The sequence below is a fragment of the Schistocerca piceifrons genome, chromosome 2 (assembly GCF_021461385.2).
Source record: "Schistocerca piceifrons isolate TAMUIC-IGC-003096 chromosome 2, iqSchPice1.1, whole genome shotgun sequence".
NCBI lineage: Eukaryota > Metazoa > Arthropoda > Insecta > Orthoptera > Acrididae > Schistocerca > Schistocerca piceifrons.
This window is the reverse complement of record NC_060139.1, coordinates 945,649,691-945,671,803: the sequence shown is the minus strand read 5'-3', so window position 1 is coordinate 945,671,803 and position 22,113 is coordinate 945,649,691. Positions and strand designations below refer to the sequence as shown.

The window sequence follows — 22,113 nt, the reverse complement described above, 5'->3', positions numbered from 1 at the left end:
AAAAAATTATATCTCGAGTTTGGAGTATGAGATCTTTGGAAGTAGCCGCAGTGAAGGATGTAGCTACTGTGCAGGCAAAGATCATAAGATGCCAGATGTATGTTACTGTTGAGTGATGAACGGTGTGTTGTTTACAAATCTTAGTGTTTTGTATACAGAAGTGAACATATACGAAGACAAAAATAGAAATGCTAGAACTCCTACAATATGGAAGCAGTGATGATGACGATGCGGGAACAAAGACGGGGAATGACGACACAAACATTCACTTGAAACCTCTGGCTCCAGGGACATCCATTATGAGTTTACAGAACAAAATGCAAATTTGCGCTGCTCCCGATGTTGTTCCCATGGTGTGTATCTAATAAAAACTACTATTCTAAACTGACCAATGGAATATTTGCCAAGAAAAGTCGTTTTTGAAAAGAATGTAGTTCATTTACGTGCACGACCTTACTAATTTAGGTTCTTCCATGATTTACCTTGCTACTTAAAGTAAATACTGGCTTTATTCTTTCATACATAATGCCATTTCCAGCCTCAATCCCAGCTAACAGCTTTTAATTTGTCGCGAACGACCTCTGTCTTGTTGGAAATAAGTTTATTTGATAGGTCCCTGAAAAGGTCTTTCCTTTTTCAACGTGTAAAATAAGTTTCTTATCTAAGTAGTGCTGATTATGTTTGTGGCAGTTGATGGAACGAGTCATCTATTGATTTTAGTGTGTCGACTTTAGGGGCCAATTTCAGTGATAGTGAAGTCTGGCTAAGTGGCTGTACGTACAGTGTGTCCCACAAGAGCAGGCCGAAGTGGCCGTGCGGTTAAAGGCGCTGCAGTCTGGAACCGCAAGACCGCTACGGTCGCAGGTTCGAATCCTGCCTCGGGCATGGATGTTTGTGATGTCCTTAGGTTAGTTAGGTTTAACTAGTTCTAAGTTCTAGGGGACTAATGACCTCAGCAGTTGAGTCCCATAGTGCTCAGAGCCATTTGAACCATTTGTCCCACAAGACTATACTTTGAAGCAAATCTCATCTGTTGCAAGCTCTTTGCTATCCATATTTTCGGAGGAGGTAGTATAGACGAAAACAGAACAAAAAATTTCTGGTATATGTGGGTTCTAAACTGCATATCTTAAATAGTTACGAGCACTTGTTTAGTAGAAGAGATTGTTTTGCATTAGCGAAAATGAAGTAGTGCTCATAGCTCTAAGGGCATTTTAGAGCCCATATTTACTAGACGTGTTTGCTCAAATGATTGTTCTTTTCATATCCCTGAATATTAAGCATTCCTCCTGGGACACCCTCTATAGTCTAAAAGTCGTCACTGAAGATGTGATACATACTGGTGTTCATTGAAAATGCAACAGGATTGTGTGTGTGTGTGTAAATTTCCATACTTTTCCACATACCATCTCTACATTATGTTAATTTTTATAATTTTATTCTTAAATCATTGACGCATTGAAATTTCACTACCTTAGCACAAGTATTTAGCTTAGGTTGTTGTTGATTTTTTCCAATAAGCAACTAATATTCCCAAGTGAAGGAAGAATTATGTGTCAGATAACTTGAGCAATGTTCTCATTGTATAACGAGATGATACCAAAGATTACAGTTGAGCACTGTGAGACAAACCTCCCAGATTGCTTCAGAAATACCAGAGAAGTGCCAGGTGTGATTAGGAGCTAACTCCAATGGAATGTCGTCCCCGCATTCTTCTGCAACTCCGAGGTACATACATTGTGATTAGACTCTAATGCTAATCGAATGGCATCTCTGTTTTTATTTTTTTATGAAGCTCCAGAAGCATGACAAGTGTTATTCATAGCTAACACTAATAAAATGGCCTTCTCGCATTCATCACAAATTCCAATGAAGGTTCAGACCAATGCTGGTCCTATTATCATTAACCGAAAGTTGCACTAGTTTTGTACAAGTGGAGCGTGGTATGTAAGATTCCTTAATCTTAATGTAAAAAAGGTAAATGGGTAGGTTGAAGTGAGACGTAATGTGAATTAGTGTATCAGATTAACAGGGAGAACAGGACTGCTGGTCAATTCAGTACTGGATTATCAACACAAAACCATATAGATGTAATGCAGTAGTGGGCTGAATAATGAATAAGAAAATAGTAATGTGTCTAAGGTACTATCAACAACAACATAGTGAATGCATTATTATAAAAAAGACAAAATGTTTATATCCCAACTAAATCTGCAAATTATGAAAAGATTGAAAGAGTGTATAATGAGGTAAAGGAAATTGTTCAGATAGTTAAGACAATGAAAAGTTTATTGTGATTGGTGACTGGAATTCAATAGTAGGAAAAGGAAGAGAAGGAAAAATAGTAGGAGATCCTGGACTGGGGGAAGGAATGAAAAGGGGTGGGGGGGGCACCACTCGGTAGAATTTTGCACAGGGCATAATTTAATAATCACTAACACTTGATTTAAGAATAATGAAAGGAGGTTGTGTACATGGAAGAGACCTAGGGACGCTGGAAGGTTTCCATATTGATTATTTAAAGTTAAGACAGAGATTTGGAACCAGATTTTGAAGTGTAAGACAGAAGTGGACTTTGACCATAATTTACTTGTTGTAAACTACAGATTAAATCTGAAAAAAACTGCAAAAAGATAGGAAATTAAGACAATAAGAAAGAAACAGATTTCTGAATGTTTCTGGACACGTTTTAGGCAATGATGGTCTGAAACAGGAGAAAGGAGTACTATGGAAGAGGAATGGATGGTTTTGAGAGATGAAATAGTGAAGGCACAGAGGATCAGGCAAGCGAAGGAGAGTATAAATGTCTAAAAAATGAGACTTGCAGAAAATACTACATGGCTAGAGAACAAATGGAAGGCTGTAGAAATGTGCATTGAACAGGGGAAAAGGTAACTTACATAGACTTTTGGAGAAAACAGATCGCAAGCCAGTACTAAGCATAGAAGGGAAAGGTGGAAGGAATATTTAGAAGGTCTGTATAATGGAAAATATGATATAAAGAGAAGTGGGAGTAGGGGAAAGTGAGATGATGATATATACTGCAAGAAGGATCTGATAGAGCACTGAAAGACATAAATAGAAATAAGATCCTTGGAGTAGACGACATTCTCACGGAATTATTTAGAGTCTTGTGAGAGCCAGCCATGACAGAACTGTTGTGCAAGACATGTGAAACAGGGAAAACACCCTGAGGTGAAGAGGGTGGACTAGCAAGGAGAACTGCATAAAACCAGTCTTCTAACTGAATACCTCAACAATTTCAATAACCAGTTATTTCTCTCATACATCAATTTTAGACCTGTCTCTTATAGTGTCATTCAGCGATTGGTGTTCAAACTGACAGCTTGCCTTTCATATCCAAGTAAAGTGAGACTCTCTGGGTTTAAGACTCTGCACTCATGTTCTGGAGGACAACAGTTCAAATCCTTGTCTTGTCACCCATACTGCTCAGTCTTTAATGACCTTGTTGACAGCAAAACATTGAAACCTTATTTTCCTTTCTTTTTCTTCACATTCAGACATTTTCAGATGCCAGTATAAGTAAGCAGGACATAGGCTCAGATAGTTCAAGTGATTGGCCTCTATTTGTAGTCTTTCTCATATGGGCAATTTTAAGTGATTGTAAACAGCACATAAATATGTTGTCAGGAGAGGAAGGATGTAAATGTTGTATATAAATCTGTTTTGTAAAGCATTTTCAATTATTTTATTCACATGAAAAATACTCTTTTTTTAAAAATATGTTAAAAACAACGTACACATACTTCTTTATGCTGGTGTATGATTTATACTACATATCATACAATTTACTGTTCAACCATGTAACAGATAGGTAACACGATAGGTTCATTCAAAAAAGGAATGGTTACCCTGTCGTTATATGGCACCTTTTTCCCTGAGTAGCTTCATTTCCACCTGGAATCTTCCTTTTTTTGTCATACTTTTGTAAGTTTTTGTTCATTTAGACACATGAGGATTCATGAATGTGTTTTAATGAATAATTTAATTATCATAAAAATGTTTTGGGTATGGTACCATGTAATATTGTAAAATAACTGTAACAGAATAAAACCTACGTTTTGGCTGCAGCTACAATGGCATTCCTTTGGGTCTACTGGTGTACTAAGTTGTCAAGAGTCATCCTGTGTTATATCATAACCTCTCTAATGGGCTTGACATTAAGTCACTTTTTTTTAAACCAGTGGTATAATTAATTTGCTAGTGGAAGGAGTGGGATACATTAGATGGCATCTTATGGTTGAAGAAGTGGGGATCTGCTTTAGTCTATTACATCATTCACTATGAGCCTTGCTTGGAAATTTTCAGCAAACGGGGAGTAAATCGCTGTAATCCTCATGTGAGACATTTGGTTATGCTTCATGATTCAGTGTATTGACCATTTTCATTTTTAATTTAGAAGATAGTTTAGGATCAAAGATAGCCAAGGCAAGAGAAAAGGAAACAGTTATTATAAAGAAGTTTTCAGTGTTTTTAAATCCACGTGAGAGGTAACGTGTCACATTTGACAACTTGACATTTGTAAAATTTTGTTAAGAATACTGAAGTCTAAATATGGTGCTTTGTTTTCAGGAAGTTTGTTATATACAGTAATAAGGAATAAACAGATACCACAAGTTGCATTTACTTGTCTTAGCGATAAATGAAATTTATCGTGGAATAAAATCAACAATAAGTAGACTTGCAAAATGGATACTTCTGGAGCACAAAAACATACTCCACGAGGTTGGTGCTTTTGCATGGGAGATCACATTTAATGAAAACTCCAATAGAATCCTTTGTAGGTTGCTGTTGTCGCAAAGTATATCAAACAAAATTGAGAATTCAAGACATATTGAGTTGATCCAAGTGTTCCTTGAATTTCCCATGCTAAATTCTGATTGGGATTTATTGGTGTGGATTCTAAGCCAGACGTTTTGAAACTTTTTCAAGGCTGGTGTAGTATGCCTGTCGTTTTGCAGCTCATCTTTTCCTCAAAAACACTTCTGAGAAGGATTTCATAATGTGATGTCAGAAGGTAAACAGGGCTTCAAGAGATCTTTCTTCCAAAAATTTTCAGTTAAAACTAAAACACCTTTAAAAGTGCTTGTATTTGATGCTGTTGTGTCAAAAACTAATGCTTTAACATAGGACCAAAAAAATCGTATTCAACAAGTCATTTATAGAGAGCTTGCTGTTTTTCACAGTAAGTTAAAACAACTGTGATACGCCTTGAGTGAGTTGTGGATTTTCTTATTTTTTAATTTTAAGTACATTTGTTTGTGCAATTTTTCATGTATATAGTGGCTCGGCTATGAGACTATCTCTGTAATGTCAACATTCTTGATTGAAAGTAACCGATCGTCACGCTTCCGGTGCAATGTTGACATCCAAGTTTTATCCAGTTTAACACCTTTCTCTTTCCTTTTAAAATTATTATGGTGTTTATCAATCTCAATAGTCACTCTATACATGCACACATAATAATGCGAGGTTTTAGATATGGTGCTCGTCACACTGAATTTTATTTCATGATTACCTTCCTGGTAAACTTGTTCTGCTATGGTTGATTTATCTGTGTGACCCAGGCGGCAATTCCTCTTATGTTCAACAAGATGGGTGTTATCACTTCTCTTTGTGGTACTGATATAAACCTGTCCACAACTATAAGGAAATTTATATACCCCCGGTGTAGCCAAAGGATGTCGTGCATCTTCTGCCAGTCTTAAATATTCTTTTATTTTCCTGGTGGGTCTGAAAATAGTTACCACCCCATACTTGTTTAACACTTTCCAATGCCATCTGTGACCTTACTAATGAGTGGAAGAAAAACCTTGCTAAGGGCGGCTGTTGTTCGTCGTTGCTCGTGATTCTCTGCCTAGAGCACAGTACTCAGTCTATCTCCTTGCTAGAATAGCCATTCTTCACGAAAGTCAACCGTAGATGTTCAGTCTCATCTTTTAGATAAAGTTTGTATGCCCTGTCTACCAAGGTTTTTATTATATCTTCTATTTTGTCTAGGGTGTGGTTAGACTCTTTATGCAGATAATAATCAGTATGTGTGGCCTTTCTATACACATTATGGCCCATCGTTCCATCCTGTCATTTAATCACAGACATATCCAGAAAATTCAGTTGCCCATTACTCTCCGTCTCCATAATAAGTTGAATTTTCAGATTAATGCTGTTTAGATGTGTCAGGGAGGCATCCAACTCCTCTGCTCCATTGTCCATACTATGAATGTGTCATCGACATAGTGATACCATCAGGCTAGTCTCTTATTGGCAGTCTGCAGTGCCTGTTGTTCAAAAATCTCCATAAACAAGTTAGCCACAACAGGACATTGAGGACTGTCCATAGGAACTTCGTCAGTCTGTTCATAAAAGTCACTATTGTATTGAAAGTAAATTGTGGTGAGGCAGTGTCAGAATAATACCACAATAACGGTAGGAAAAATATCCACTATGCATGAGATAGCTTTGTTTACCGGTATCACGGTCAATAATGATACAGTATGAAAACTAACGAGGATATCATATGGGCCCATGCTCATTTCCTTTAACATGTTAATGAAATGAGCTGAATTTTTAATGTGGCTCTCAGTCATTGACAACTTAAGGAAAACGAGTGTGGGCCCGGATGATATCCTCATTAGTTTTGATATAGTATCATTATTTGCCATGATTGTGGTAAACTAAGCTATCTTATGCATATTGGATATTTTTCATACCGATATTGTGGCATTATTCATGCAATCTAATATTGATGTGCCTATCATTACTTTTCTGGAGCTCACAAATCTCAGTCTAAAGAACTTAAAACTAATTAATACATAAAATTATCACATTCTGGAGACTTTAATATCTGCCTCATCTGAATGAAGCACACTGGTTAGGGGAAAAAAAGTTTCAGTAATAAGCTAAGTGAAACAGGGTCATAACTTGGGAAACAATGTAGTTGACTGGCAGCCTTACGTGTCAAATATTTTTGAGCTATTATAGCATAAGTCCCCCACATAGCTGCTTGTTTTGACATCCATGAGCAGCTGCCTGTACCATCCACAGGTAGTTTCTGAAGGCCATTCCTACAAACAAAAGACTTTAACATTAACTATTGAGTAAAATGTTGGTAAATATAAAATATTGAAAGAGAAATTTGTGTATGCAAATCATCTGTAGAATCTGAATGTGACATTATTGTATACATCGAAAAGTCACAGTACATGGTTAGGTCACTTCTCCCTCAAAATGTCTCGCATTTTACCTGAAATTAAAAGTATACAGACCGACACAGAAAACGCAATGTTTCAATTTCTTTAATTTTATTTTAAACTCCAGTTATTTTTATGATAAAATATTGTGGCATGGTCCCCTCTGGGTGTCTAGCAGTGAATAAATAAATAAGAAGACAGTTGTATAAACAACTTAAGCTAGAGAGGCAGAAGTGACATAAATAGATTCATACTTCAAGCACATTTAGAGGACGTTCATCGAGGTAATGCACATCTGTTTTGATTTTCGACACTTCTCTTCACAGACTTCTCTTTGCATCTTCAAAATGGTGTATTACTTCCTCTTGCACCAGTCATGGCATCCAACATCCCAGGCATTCTCTTTATTAATGTTGCAGTTTCCATTTGAGAAATCATCTCCCATTATTTCAAGAGGACCACCCATAGGTCCAGTAGGGTCTCTGAGTAGTGCTGAGTCCCAGCTGGTCCCATACGGGCTCAATAAGATTCAAATAGGGGCTCTTGAGCAGGCCAAGCCATAGTGTGAATGTCCATTTCATCCAAGAACTCTTGCATAATTCTCGCACCATGTGACCATGCATTGTCATGCATTAGTGTAAAACTATCACCAATAAATGAAGCAAAAGACAAAACATGCTCCATGAAGGATTTCCCCCACATACCAATATGTCACAAGGCTCCTGTGCCCAACAAATATCAAGTCTGTCCTTGTAGTAATATTGATTCCTGTACCCACCATCAGACAACTACCCTGAAATTCTGACCTGGATTAGAATATGCACCTGGGAATAACTTCCCCCAGCCCTTCTAGATACCCTCTCTGTCAGGTGATGGTAAGCCAAATCAAGACTCATCAGTGAACAACACTTGCTCCTATTGTTGTAATCGCCAGTCATGATATTTCCTTGTGACACATAGTTGAGCTGTGTGATGCACTCTAGTGAGTTCTGGGTGTATAGCAGGCCTTCTGGATGGGAGATTGGTTTCTTCCAGTCTTCTTCAGACAAGTCTCTCACTAACATTGACCCCTCAAACTTGCTCCAATGGTGATGGTTGTGAAGAACTTGGAAGTTGTAAGAAGTGCTCACCTCTTACCAGTGTTGCTCACCTGGGACCTGCTCATCATTTCCTAGTGTGGCCTCCTGTCTAGTTTCTCTGTACCTTCTTATAGTTCTGAAAATAGTGGAAGATGCAGTTCTCAACCTTCTGACACACAATTCTGTGACCACCTTCCACCAAAGCAGTGGCTTTTCCAGTATCTTCAGTGCTTAATGACATGTTTGTTTGAGAAAGCTGATTACACTAACCACAGAGAAAGCTTACAAACATGTGTTATTGAAAGGACAACAATACTGGTGTGGGAAAAAACATTTAAGGCTAGTACAATAAACAATCAATGCTTTATTGTTTGGGTGCACTCAGTGATGTAGTTGTTAGAGTAAAGGACAAGGACAGTGTTCTCCTCATGGGTGATTTTAATGTCAGGATTGGAAATCGAACAGAAGGGTATGAAAAGGTTATGGGTAAATTTGGAGAGGATATGGAGGCCAACAGGAACTGGAAACAACTCTTGGATTTCTGTGCCAGTATGGGCTTAGTAATCACAAACTCCTTTTTTAAACATAAGAACATTCATCGGTATACTTGGGGAGGCAGGGGAACTAGATCTGTCATTGACTATATAATAACATATCAGGAATTCAGGAAGGCTGTGAGGGACACACGTGTATTCAGGGGATTCTTTGATGACACTGATCACTATTTAATCTGCAGTGAAATTGGTATTGTGAGGCCGAAAGTGCAGGAGGTTAGGTCCATGTGTAGGAGGATAAGAGTGGAGAAACTTCAGGATAAGGAAATCAGACACAAGTACATAACAGTGATCTCAGAAAGGTACCAGTTAGTTGAATGTAGTCAATTGCAGTCACTGGAAAAGGAATGGACAAGGTACAGGGACACAGTACTAGAAGTGGCCAAAGAATGACTTGGAACAGTAGTGTGTAAAGGTAGGATGAAGCAAACAGCTTGGTGGAATGACAAAGTCAAGGCAGCCTGTAAAAGGAAAAAGAAGGCATATCAAAAATGGCTACATACTAGAACTCAGGTAGACAGAGAAAGATATGTTGAAGAAAGAAACAAAGCCAAACAGATAATTACAGCATCCAAGAAGAAATCTTGGGAAGACTTTGGAAACAGGTTGGAGACCTTGTGTCAAGCTGCTGGAAAACCATTCTGGAGTTTAATTAGCAGTCTTCGAAAGAGAGGTAAGAAGGAAATGACAAGTATTTTTTACAGGTCAGGAAAACTGCTGGTGAATCCTGTTGATGCCTTGGGCAGATGGAGGGAATATTTTGAAGAGTTGCTCAATGTAGGTGAAAATACGATCAGTAATGTTTCAGACTTCGATGTACAATAGGACAGGAATGATGATGGAAATAGGATCGCATTTGAGGAAGTGGAGAAAATGGTCAATAGATTGCAGTGCAATAAAGCAGCTGGGGTGGATGAAATTAAGTCGGAACTCATCAAATACAGTGGAACGTCAGGTCTTAAATGGATACACAGGATAATTGAAATGGCGTGGGAGTCGGGACAGGTTCCATCAGACTGGACGAAAGCAGTAATCACACCAATCTTTAAACATGGAAACAGAAAAGATTGTAACAACTACAGAGGTATCTCTTTGATCAGCATTTGCAGGTAAAATCTTCTCAGGTATTGTTGAAAGGAAAGTGTGAGTATTAGTTGAGGACAAATTGGATGAAAATCAGTGTGGGTTTAGGCCTCTTAGAGGTTGTCAGGACCAGATCTTTAGCTTATGGCAAATAATGGAGAAATGTTACGAGTGGAATAGGGAATTGTATCTATGTTTAATAGATCTAGAAAAGGCATATGACCGGGTTCCTAGGAGGAAGTTATTGTCTGTTTTACATGATTATGGAATAGGAGGCAAACTTTTGCAAGCAATTCAAGGTCTTTGCATAGATAGTCACGCAGCAGTTAGAGTTGACGGTAAATTGAGTCCATGGTTCAGAGTAGTTTCAGGGGTAAGACGAGGCTGCAACGTGTCTCCACTGTTGTTCATATTATTTATGGATCATATGTTGGAAACAATAGACTGGCTGGGTGAGATTAAGATAGGTGAACACAAAATAAGCAGTCTCGCATATGCGGATGACTTAGTTGTGATGGCAGATTCTATTGAAAGTTTGCAAAGTAATATTTCAGAGCTAGATCAGAAGTGTAAGGACTATGGTATGAGGATTAGCATCTCCAAAACAAAAGTAATATCAGTGGGAAAGAGATATAAACGGATTGAGTGCCAAATAGGAGGAACAAAGTTAGAACAGGTGGACGGTTTCAAGTACTTAGGATGGATATTCTCACAGGATGGCAACACAGTGAAAGAACTGGAAGCGAGGTGTAGCAAAGCTAATGCAGTGAGCGCTCAGCTACGATCTACTCTCTTTTCCAAGAAGAAAGTCAGTACCAAGACTAAGTTATCTGTGCACCGTTCAATCTTTCGACGCAACTTTGTTGTATGGGAGCGAAAGCTGGGTGGATTCAGGTTACCTTATCAATAAGGTTGAGGTTACGGATATGAAAGTAGGTAGGATGATTGCAGGTACTAGTAGATGGGAACAATGGCAGGAGGGTGTGCACAGTGAGGAAATCAAAGAAAAACTGGAATGAGCTCTATAGATGTAGCAGTCAGGGTGAACAGGCTTAGATGGTGGGGTCATGTTACACACATGGGAGAAGCAAGGTTACCCAAGAGACTTATGGGTTCAGCAGTAGAGGGTAGGAGGAGTCGGGGTAGACCAAGGAGAAGGTACCTGGATTCGGTTAAGAATGATTTTGAAGTAATAGGCTGAACATCAGAAGAGGCACCAATGTTAGCACTGAATAGGGGATCATGGAGGAATTGTATAAGGGGGACTGTGCTCCAGACTGAACGCTGAAAGGCATAATCAGTCTTAGATGATGATGATGCAAAACAATGTCAGTAACATACTCTATCTAAAAATATATGACAAACTGCTAAACTTTAATTAAATAGATAATTACATATCATTTATTACATGTTACAGTTTTCATGTTGGTCACTGTAATTATTAGCATAAGAAGCAAGTGGTATTTGCACAATTATTGGAAAGATTTCAACCTTTCATGTTTTTCTTATCATTGTTGTTTTGGTGGCTGTCAGTCTGAAGACTGGTTTGATGCATATCTCCATGCTGATCTATCACATGCAAGTGTCTTCATGCTTGCAGAACTACTGAAACCTACAGACACTTGAACATGCTTGTCGTAATCAATCCTTGGTCTCCCACTACAATTTTCATCCCCCACCTTTTCCTCCATTACCACATTGACAATTCCTTGAGGCCTCAGGAACTGTCTTATCAATCAATCAATCCTTTCTTTTAGTCAAGTTGTACCATAATTGTATCTTTCCAGTTCGATTCAGTTCTGCTTCATTAGTTATATAATCTGCCTATCTATTCTTCAGCATTGTTTTGTAACTTCACATTTGAAACACATTTATTCTCTTCTTGTCTGTACTGTCTATGATCCATATTTCACTCCAGTACAAGGCTATATTCCTTACAAATACTTCCTGAAATGATTTTCTAGCACTTAGCTTTATATTTGAAGTTAACAAACTACTTCTTTTCAAAAGACTTATTTTACTATTACCAGTGTGCATTTTACAGCATCTCTACTTCGGACGTGATCAGTTATGTCGCTGCCTGAACAGCAGTTGCATACTTTTGCTGTCTCAGTTCCTAATTTAATTCCCTCAGTATCTCATGATTTCATTTGGTTACACTCCATTACCCTTGTTTTTCTTTTGTTGAAGTTCCTCTTACAACTTCTATTCAGGGTGCTATCCATTTCATTCATTTGATCTTTTTTTGTCTGCCTAGTGGCCTTCTTCCATCAGGAGTAAAATCCATGGATTTCAAAGGCTGTCTGTGTTTATATATGAGTGAAATGCCCTGCTCGTACAAGCCATTGGTTCTCATCAGTCGTACAATGTTTGGTCTCTTGTAGATTTCACCCAGCTCACAATTATGCTGGATCCTCCATTTCCCAATGATCTCATCTTGTAACAAACTGTAGATCTTTCTTAAGACTTTCAGCTTGAAAACGGGAAGGTTGTTTTAACCTTTGCTCTGGACGAACTCTCCAAGTTGTGCAGCCACATTGCCATATGTGTTGGATCAGTATTTTGTACAGCTGGAATTTGAAATTCCTTGAGAGGCTGTGTGCTTTAAAAAGCTGATGCAGACTGAAGTATGATTGGTTATCAGCTTGGATCCTCACTTGAACTTCTGCCTCACACAATGCATTTTCTGTAAATATTTCTCTTAGATATTTAAAGTTGTGAACTATGTTGTAGAGTCAGGTTTTGACTATCAGAGACTGGAGTTGGTCTCTTGAATGGGCTTGAGTCCCATTCATCATCAGATACTCGATCTTTCAATCATTCACTAGGAATCCAATTTTGCTTGCTGACACCTCCATGCTGTCGCTCACCTGCATTAGTTCTTAGATGTGAAACAGCAGGGCCATGTTGTTGGCAAATGTGAGATTTGTGATTTTTTTTTTTACCCTCTACCTCAATCCCTTCAAAATTCTTATGGAAAGCTCCTCTCATTATATTTTTGAGTGCCATATTGAACAATATCGGTGACACACAATCTCCTTGTCTCAGTCTTGCGTTTACATTAAGGCTCTCCATAACTTTATTCCCAAGATTCACATTATGTTTTGAATTAGAAAGAAAAACTGCAACTAGGCTTGTGGTTTTTTTGGGTGTTCCAAATTTGGTTAGGCAATTCATCGGGTGCTCCCAGTGGATGCTACCATATGCCTCCTTACAATAAGTGAGGAACACATGAAGGTCTTCGCCATATTCACACATCTTCTTGGTGAGCTGTTGCGGTGTCCACAGTCGAAAGCTCCTTCCTGAAGCCATCCTGATATTCACGAATCACTTCTTCTACCAATGGCTGGGTTCTAATCTCTACACAGTTGGACCTGATGTTGTAGAAGATTCAGGAGGGTGTTTTCTCTGTAGTTGGTGCAGTCCATTTTGTTTACCTTTCTTGTGTATAGGGCAGATGATTGCTGTCTTCCAATCTTGTGTGATCTCCTCCACAATTCAGATCCTCTTAACTAGTTGGTCAATTCTCTCGTGATGTCTCTCGTCTCCAACTTAAATAACTTCTGCCTGTATTCACATTTTCTTGTGGACTTTTGTTCTTCTTCAGTTTCATTATCTGATCATTTCCTTCAGTGTAGGAGCTGGATAACCAAAATTTACAATGTCAGGAGGTTGAAATTTGAACAGATCTTTAGGTTAGTCAGAGTTGAGGAGCTCCTTGAAGTATTGTTTCCATCTCTCGGCAATGCTGAACTCATTGGTGAGAATGGTCCCATTATTGTCCCTGATGAACTTTTGGCAGCTCTGTACCAGAGGTTAACTTGACACTATATCTTTTGCGTCTGTCTTCCAAAGAAATCTGGCTGAGCCTCCTCTGGTATTGCTTTGATGTACATCTCTTTTCTCTCCTCAGAGTTTCTTGGATAGTTCTTAGTAGGCCCACTTTTTCAAATTGTGCTTTGCCTTGGGCAAAATCTGTACCTCGTATCCACCTCCCATTGGCTTCTCTTCTCTTGACTAATGCCTCAATGCATATATTCTCGTACCAAATCATCTTACCCCTGATCTGCTAACAAGATAGCATATTACTTCCTTAAGACGGTTTCTGATTCTGGCTTTGGGCTGTACTCATAAGCAGCTTTTTACTAGGAAATCGTCCATCCTGCGCTCTGTGCTGTCTTTACATCCAGCATCCAGTTCTTTGCTTGGGTGTTAACTGCAATGTGACCTATCTGATTAATTGTTTTACTATCTGGTGACACCTAGATTCAGGTGTGTATAAGCTCCTGTTGGAAATTTGTGCTATTGATAAGCATCTCTTTTGATGTTGTAAAGGTGCTGAAACTGATGCTATTGTTGTTGCAGAGTTCATACAAATTTTGTTTTCTGTTTATTGAATGGAATACATCTTCTTTTCCCACTTTAGCATTCATATCAGCCAGCAGGACCTTACAGTTGCTATTCGAACATCACTTGGTCCTTCGATTAGGATGTGCTTTCTCCTGTGGGTGCATGGTGGTTCATAAATGACATTTTATGTCCCTTTGTGTTTGTTGCTAATAACTTTAATTACCTTTCCTAATTTTTCTTTGGTTTTCTTTGTTACTTGCTCATTGTCGAAATTGAATATTTTGTGTGTACCAAATTCATTATCCAGTTAAAACTCTGGATGGCCCAAAGCCAAGAAGTTTCAAGCCGCCTCCCTCCCTTCTATATCTGGAAAGGGACACAACATTTTTTTCCACCTGCATGGTAAGCTAAATTACTGGATGGAGTGACTTTAGATTTTGTGTATGTAAATATAACCTATAAACTTACTCTGTCAAAACAATACTGGTAACATTCATCTATTGAGAAGATAACTCCAAATCTACTAGATACAGGACTTTATTCTCAAAATTTATTGATAAAGAAGTTTGCTGCTATAGGTTAAGGCTACCAGTAGCAGTATTACCAGATTGTTGGAAGTATTGGGTAGTAAAAAGTAGGGGTAAGTAGGCCTATATATGTTGAAAGCAGAGCACAGTTGTCTTCCAGCTTTTTATATAGTGAACTCAGGGGTAAAACTGCCTGTTCCCCCCCCCCCCCCCCCAAGCTGGGTGGAAGAACAAGATGAACTAGAAGGCAATTAAAAAATTAGTTTAATAAAATAAAAGAGTCTTTCCAAGAGCCTAGGAAATCAGCAGTGCCAAAGTGGTACATAAAGTGAAGATAAGGAGAAAGAATAATGTCTGAACTTTAAAGAAGGTAGTGATGCAAGCTGTATAGAAACCCATCAGATCCAACATGGGACCATCATTACACAATTACTCATTGCTAATTTGAATAGTGGGAAATATGTCACTCTACCTGGCCTTTAGCAAATTATTACAGAAACACTTTCCTTGTTCATTTTTGGGACACTAGTCACCCAATTTTTAAAGTTGATTTAGCTGTACAATTAGACTACATTTTAAAATTTTTGTGCTAAAAAAAATGTCACTGTGCCTTGGAACACAAAATTTTGTAAAGATGATTATTTTTGTGGTCATGTATATATTTAGTTAAATTAGAACTAGAATCAGTTGTATGTTTGTATGAGAGACATGATTTATTTGCTTTAAATTTCAGTTCAAATATCTGTGTATTTTGAATATTACAATGACAGATTCTCATCATGTATATTCGTTAAAAGTGCCGGAACAGAAAGGAAAAGAAATTGTTTTGCTGTGTGAGGACCAAGTTTAAACAGTGTTCTCAGAGTATAACGTAAACTTTGCTGAATTTAATACCCAGGAATAACTCTCGCACAATATGATTATTTGTAAGAGTGAGTGTTAACTATAAAAAATAAAATGCCATGTGTCATAATAGTATGTGTTTTATAAATGTTTATATGGGTATGTGGTGACTAAAACATCTTTTGAACTTAAGCCGGGGGGAAAGAAGCCCTCATGCACCCATTACTGCCACACTTCAGCTTGTGAAGAAGTAGTAGAATCAAATCCGTCCCATACAATACAAGAACTCCTAATATTCTCGTAATTATATTTGGCTTTGCAAATAAGAATATTTTGCTGCTTTTATTTCTTTCATTTGTAACATATTAGCAGCATCATACGAGAAGTAGCATACTGCCTTTTGTCATTTGTTCCAGCTCAGTAGTTAGTCTGCATGCTGTACAATGTCCAGCTTCAGTTATTGATCTTTGTATGTACTAGAGAATTAAAGAAAGTATATAGAAACATCTGGGAAGTATTGAAAAATACAATAAAACCAACCAGCTTTGACCATTGATACTGTCAGCAAGGTAACTATTTGTCATGGCTATGGTGACTGTGATATCACACAATCATGTGTGTTTTAACTATCAATGAATTGGAATCTCCAAAGGAATATAAGGGCTTTGAGTGGGGAAATTCTTGGTGTTAATGCCTTCAGATATACTAAACACTTGAAAATTTCAGACTACAGTGGGGAAATAGGGACTTTCATCGGGATCATAAACTATAACTGCAAAACACACAGTGTATGAAAAACTAGATTAATGTTATGTCGTAAATCTCTGGCCACACTACAAATTATTCTGTAATTGTGATATTCATTTAAAAAGTAGGTTGTTTTGCTGCCACATTTGTTGCTTTAGAAACTCTCAACCAAATTTTCACCTTCCAACATAATTTAGACCTTGGGCAATGCTGCACATCACTCTGTCACCACAGCCATCATTTCAAAAAAATGGTGACTTCACTGGTAAAAAAACCTTGGGCAATGCTGCACATCACTCTGTCACCACAGCCATCATTTCAAAAAAATGGTGACGTTACTGCTCAAAACTAATTGGTAGTATCTCAAACACTCAACGTCTAAATGCTGTATCTGCCTCAAAAAGTCAGACCAGAAGCCCTGAACTTCTTGACTCTGAGCAAATATATTTCCTACTTCCAGGGAACAAACATTCCTGATTTATAAATCACATACTTACTGGTCCTGTATCAGAAACACTCGTAAGGGACAAACATAAAAACTCCTATTATCCGGCAGTATCAGAAACGTATTTCAGTTGTTTGTGACAGTGTCATTGGTTGAATTGACTCCTGCATAGCAGCAAGCTGAGTACTAATATTGGTGGCATTTTGCGAAGTTTTGAAATCCATTTATCGATTTTACTTTTTTTCAGGGTACTGTTGACACCTTAAGACATATTGACTCTACAACGAAAGAAGTATTGCATAATCCAAAATATGAAGAACTATTTGCCCCAGAAGTTGGACCGGAGAATCCATTCCAAACAAGACAACAGAAAGCTCATAAAAACATGCTGTCTGGATTTGTTGAACAAGCATACATTAGTGATTTCCAGTTTGAAAATCAGCGCCGAACCTTCAACAGCTATGGTAGACACGAATACATTTAACTCTCTGTAAAACTTATGCTGACATCTGTAGCACTCAGTCTTTTGCTTCTCAATTCTTCTTGTTCCAGTCAAGGATTAACGTTACATTTCTGTTTCTTACATTTGTGTGTGTTTTTGCCCCTTCACAGAGGAAGAAGATTAGATTATAAAAACTTCAAATACCTTAAATTTTATGTGTCACTTCTGCTGCAGTGTATTTTATCTTTGTAGTTCTCTCTCTCTCTCTCTCTCTCTCTCTCTCTCTCTCTCTCTCTCTCTCTCTCTCTCTCTCCCCCCCCCCCTCCTTCCCTATCCCTCCCCCGCTCACTCTCCCCCCACTCTTCCCCCTTCTACTCCCTCCCTCCCTCCCTCCCCCTCTCCCTCTCCCTCTCCCTCTCCCTTACTCAACAGGAAGCTAATGAATAAATTGCTCATAAAGTAAATTGGGACATGAAACCCAACAGTGGAATGTAGAAAACTAAAAGTCAAATGCCACAGTTACTTAATAATTGCAATAATTCAAGAAAGCTGTCATGAACTGGAAGGTTGGTTTGAACGCTACAGCACTTAACTAGGCATGATCCTATTGGAGGTGGTATGCCATTGCCTTCCTCTGTCCATTGAGCTGACTTACCCAGCCACTTATGGGGGGACCCGCAGTTTAACAGGAATTCTGAGCCACAGTGAATTCTTCTCACTTTAATAAACACATTGCCAGAAGTTAATGAAGTGGTACATGGCAGATAAAAATCCTATGACCCAAAGAAACAGTCTGAAAAAATAGTTGCAGCAAAAGTCAAATTTCTGTTGTAAAAATGATTAACAATTTGGTTCCTTTTTGATGTGCACTCCTAATTGGTGGTTAATATAAACAGATGATGTTGGTTTGTATAAACATCCACTTATTCTGAGTTAGGTAATGCATTGTTTCCCTAAATCACTTCAAGCAAATGCTGGATTTGTTCCATGAACAGAACCATTGCCAGTTCCCTACCCTAATCTTGTACAGTTGGGCTAACGCTGTGTCCAAAAATCTCAATTTATGAGAATGCATTGGATTATGCATATTTAAATCTTTAAATTTTATTGCATTTCATTTTTGTGATGCTTTGCCTGTTGCACTGAGAATTCATATTGGTCATTCTCTTTGTATTTTGTTCTTATATGTTTTCTTCACTGTACTTTTTTCAAGATTCTTAGCACCTATGTTCCTTGCTTTTGATTTGTGTTGTCTCCTCATGCCGTGCAACAATTTTTTCACACTTACTACAGTCTCCCTATACCCATTCTTCACAAATTTCCTTCTCCTTATTGTTCAGTTATGCTGTTGGTAGTTTTTAAAATTTTCCTTTTGGTGCCCAGCCAAATTTTACTGATGTTACCTTATTTATTGACTGAGCAAAATGGTGCAGTGTTTAAAGCATTTGATTTGTTATTGGAAAAATAAGGTTCAAATTCTTATCAAACCATTGAGATTTAGGTGAATGGTGGAGTGATTGCTTTCAAAAGATCCTGGATAATTCATTTAGGATCATTAGTTCTATTGGAGTTTGTCTCCACTGCAAATGATGTTATCATCAACAGAAGTTAAACCCCTAATTTTTCTTCTTATTGAATTTCAGTATATTAAAAGGGATAAATGCTAATGTATGTATTTTTGGATTATAGCTCTTTACAGCAGTAACTCTGTTTCAGTTATTGTCACAACTATTTGTATACAATAAGTATGCTTGTATTATCTAACACATTTTCCTAAATTAAAAGAGCTTGCAACCATCTGTCTATCTCTTAAGTGATCCTTATTAATTTTTTATTAATTTGGTTGCTCAGTTATTGAGTAAGCTGAGATGGTGGAATATCTGCTTTAACAGCCGCCAATTAAAAATAAACATTCTGCGCATTGTAATATTCAGAACATATAAAATTAATTAAAGTCCACCAGTATTGCATTTTCTCATAATCAACCAAGTAGTATCATTCACAAATTTGTCATGTTTACTCACATATTAAACCGATGAAAGTTCTCAGTAATGCAATCCACACAGTTCATAACATTTGAATAAAGATTTTGTTGTTTATTATGACATAGATGAGTTGTATTCAGAAATTATCAGAATTTTTAGATGCACAAAAAAAGATTGCGTTATGGAACACTTCAGAGTAAAGTGTGTTGAGATAACATGGATACTGCACATTATATTAATATCAAATGGAATCAAGAGGACTCACATTTGGATGAAATTATGTTTGGTCAGATTGTTGACAGACTAGAAGCGAACCGCAGTCATTGAAATTTGGAGTCGGAGTTGAATGTCAGCCTTACATCATTTCAGTGCTACAGAGAAGGTTCCAGGGATAAAGAAATATTCAGTGGCAGTGTGGACAAGGTGGACAAATTGCTACAATCCAATACCGCAAACCAAAGACATCTGATCAGCACAAGACCTACCCTGGCTAGGTTCATGGCAGCAAACTTTGGATTACTCAGCTACTGTTACAGAACGTATTTTTGACCTCAAGTGGTAACTTTGTGTGTTCAACTACACACTACTACCATTCTGCTCACACCTTGTGCCTTCTTGCTTGGCATACACGTGTGTTATGCGTAGCCAACCATGAGAGTAACTAGTGTAGGGAAACAGTTGGAATGTGAATTTTAAATGTCAAATACAGGTAACTTTTAATTGCACAGTGTGTCTATATCACAGAGATTATATAAAATTCCTCTAAACAATGGAAAATCCAGGATGGAATAAAGACAGTGGTTCGAAAAGGACACATTACTACTCACTTTATAGAAGAGATGTTGTGTTGTAAACAGGCGTAACAAAAAACTGCTATACATTTGAGCTTTCAACCATAAAGCCTTCTTCTAAAGTAGGAAAATGACAACAACAATAACAGCAGCAAGAACAACCGCAGCAGCAACAACAAAATGGTTCAAATGGCTCTGAGCACTATGCGACTTAAATTCTCAGGTCATCAGTCGCCTAGAACTTAGAACTGATTAAACCTAACTAACCTAAAGACATCACACACATCCATGCCCGAGGCAGGATTCGAACCTGCGACCGTTGCGGTTGCTCGGCTCCAGACTGTAGCGCCTAGAACCGCACGGCCAATCCGGCTGGCCCAGCAACAACAACAACAACAACAAACAACAACACACACACACACACACACACACACACACACACACACACACACACACACGACCACTATCTCTGGTTAGTGAGACTAGACTGTGAGCAACTGCACCTGATGGGAGAACCAGTCCTTGGCTTGTGGGGTTAAGGAGGAGGCTGGGGTGGGGAGGGGAGGGATAGCATGGTAGATGTGGAGGATAGTGTGGTGCTGCTTGTGGGAGCATGCAGGATGTGGTGGGGACAGAGTAGGGCTGCTAAGAGTAGTCAGGTGGTTTGAGAGGGGGGAGGTGGGGGGAGCAGAAAAGGAGAGAAATATGGGGTAGGGGGAGAGTAGCGGATGCATTGGTTAGAACAGAAGGCTGTGATGTGCTTGAGTGGGAGTAGGGAAGGGGACAGGTGGGTGAAGGACAGGATCACATAGGACAGGAACATACAGGATATATTACAGGGAGCGTTTCCACCTGTGCAATTTAGAAAAGCTGTTGTGGGTAGGAAGGGTCCAGGTGGAGCAGGCTGTGAAACAGTCATTGAAGTGAAGCATGTTGTGGTGGGCAGCATGTTCAGCAACTGTGTGGTCCAACTGTCTTTTGGCCACACTTTGTTGGTGGCCATCATGCAAACAGACATCTTATTGGTTGCAGCTTAATTTTTAGATCACATAACTGCTTTCACAAGTAGCCTTGCCTTTGATGGGATAGGCGACGCCCATGACTGGACTGGAGTAGGTGGTGGTAGGAGGATGTATGGGATTGGTCTTGCATCTAGGCCTATTGCAGGGATATAAATCGTGAAGCAAGGTGATGCGAGTAGGGATTCACAAGGATACTGTGCAAGTTTGGTGGATGGCAGAATACACTGTGGGAGGGATGGGAAAGATAGAGGGTAGGATGTTCGTCACTTCAGGTCACAAGAAGTAGTTGGAGAATGTGATTCAGTTGCTCCAGTCCTGGGCAGTACTGAGTCACCAGGGGAGTACCCATTTGTGGCTAAACGGTGACAAATTGAGAGATAGTAGGTTGACTGGAGAGACAAGGCACAAGAAATCTGTTTCTGTAACAGGTTGGGAGGATAATTTTGATGTGTGAAGGCCTTTATATATTTGGAGAAGGACTACTTGTCACTGTAGATGTGACAACCATTAGTGGCTAGGCTGTATGGAAGGAATTTTTTCGTGTGGAGTTGGTGGCAGCTGTCGAAGTGGAGGTGTTGCCAGTGGTTGGTAGCTGTGATATGGATGGAGGTACTGATGTAACCATCTTTGAGGTGGAGGTCAACATCCAGGGAGTTGGCTTATTGGGTTGATTCCCCAAATACCTCAACACAGAAGCTAAGCTAATATCCACAGACAGAATCAATTCACAAACTAAAAACTGATCCTGACCTTATATTACTACCTGCTGACAAAGGCTCTACCACTGTGGTTTTGAACCACAGGTATTTCTGGTGGAAGGACTCCACCAGCTGTAAGATTTGCTCACCTACTAATGCCTCAGTGACTTCATTCCAGAAATCCAAAAGGATGTCCAGTCTCTCCTCAAATCCTTAGGCCCATCTCAGAACCTTTCCTGTGAGTCTGTCTCTCTTCTGACCCCCACCACCCCCTGCACTCCTATCTCCTACATGTTCCTGTTCCTTTATCACATGGCACTCTGCTTGCCCATCACT

General features: G+C 38.7%; 1 protein-coding gene across 2 annotated transcripts in view; it reads left to right on the top strand.

Annotated features, from left to right (window-relative positions):
• The first annotated feature begins 80 nt into the window (after positions 1 to 80).
• The window catches only part of LOC124776389 (pre-mRNA-processing factor 17), a 65,420-nt gene continuing 43,387 nt past the window's right edge, over positions 81 to 22,113 (top strand). Inside the window, exons 1-2 of one of the 2 annotated variants that reach the window (XM_047251359.1) lie at positions 81 to 353; positions 17,087 to 17,303. In XM_047251359.1, coding sequence (XP_047107315.1) covers positions 189 to 353; positions 17,087 to 17,303 — 382 coding nt within the window. In that variant the 5' untranslated portion in view covers positions 81 to 188. Of the gene's footprint in view, positions 354 to 1,522; positions 1,729 to 17,086; positions 17,304 to 22,113 lie in introns of those variants that run through there. The other variant, XM_047251360.1, reaches the window with a different exon arrangement.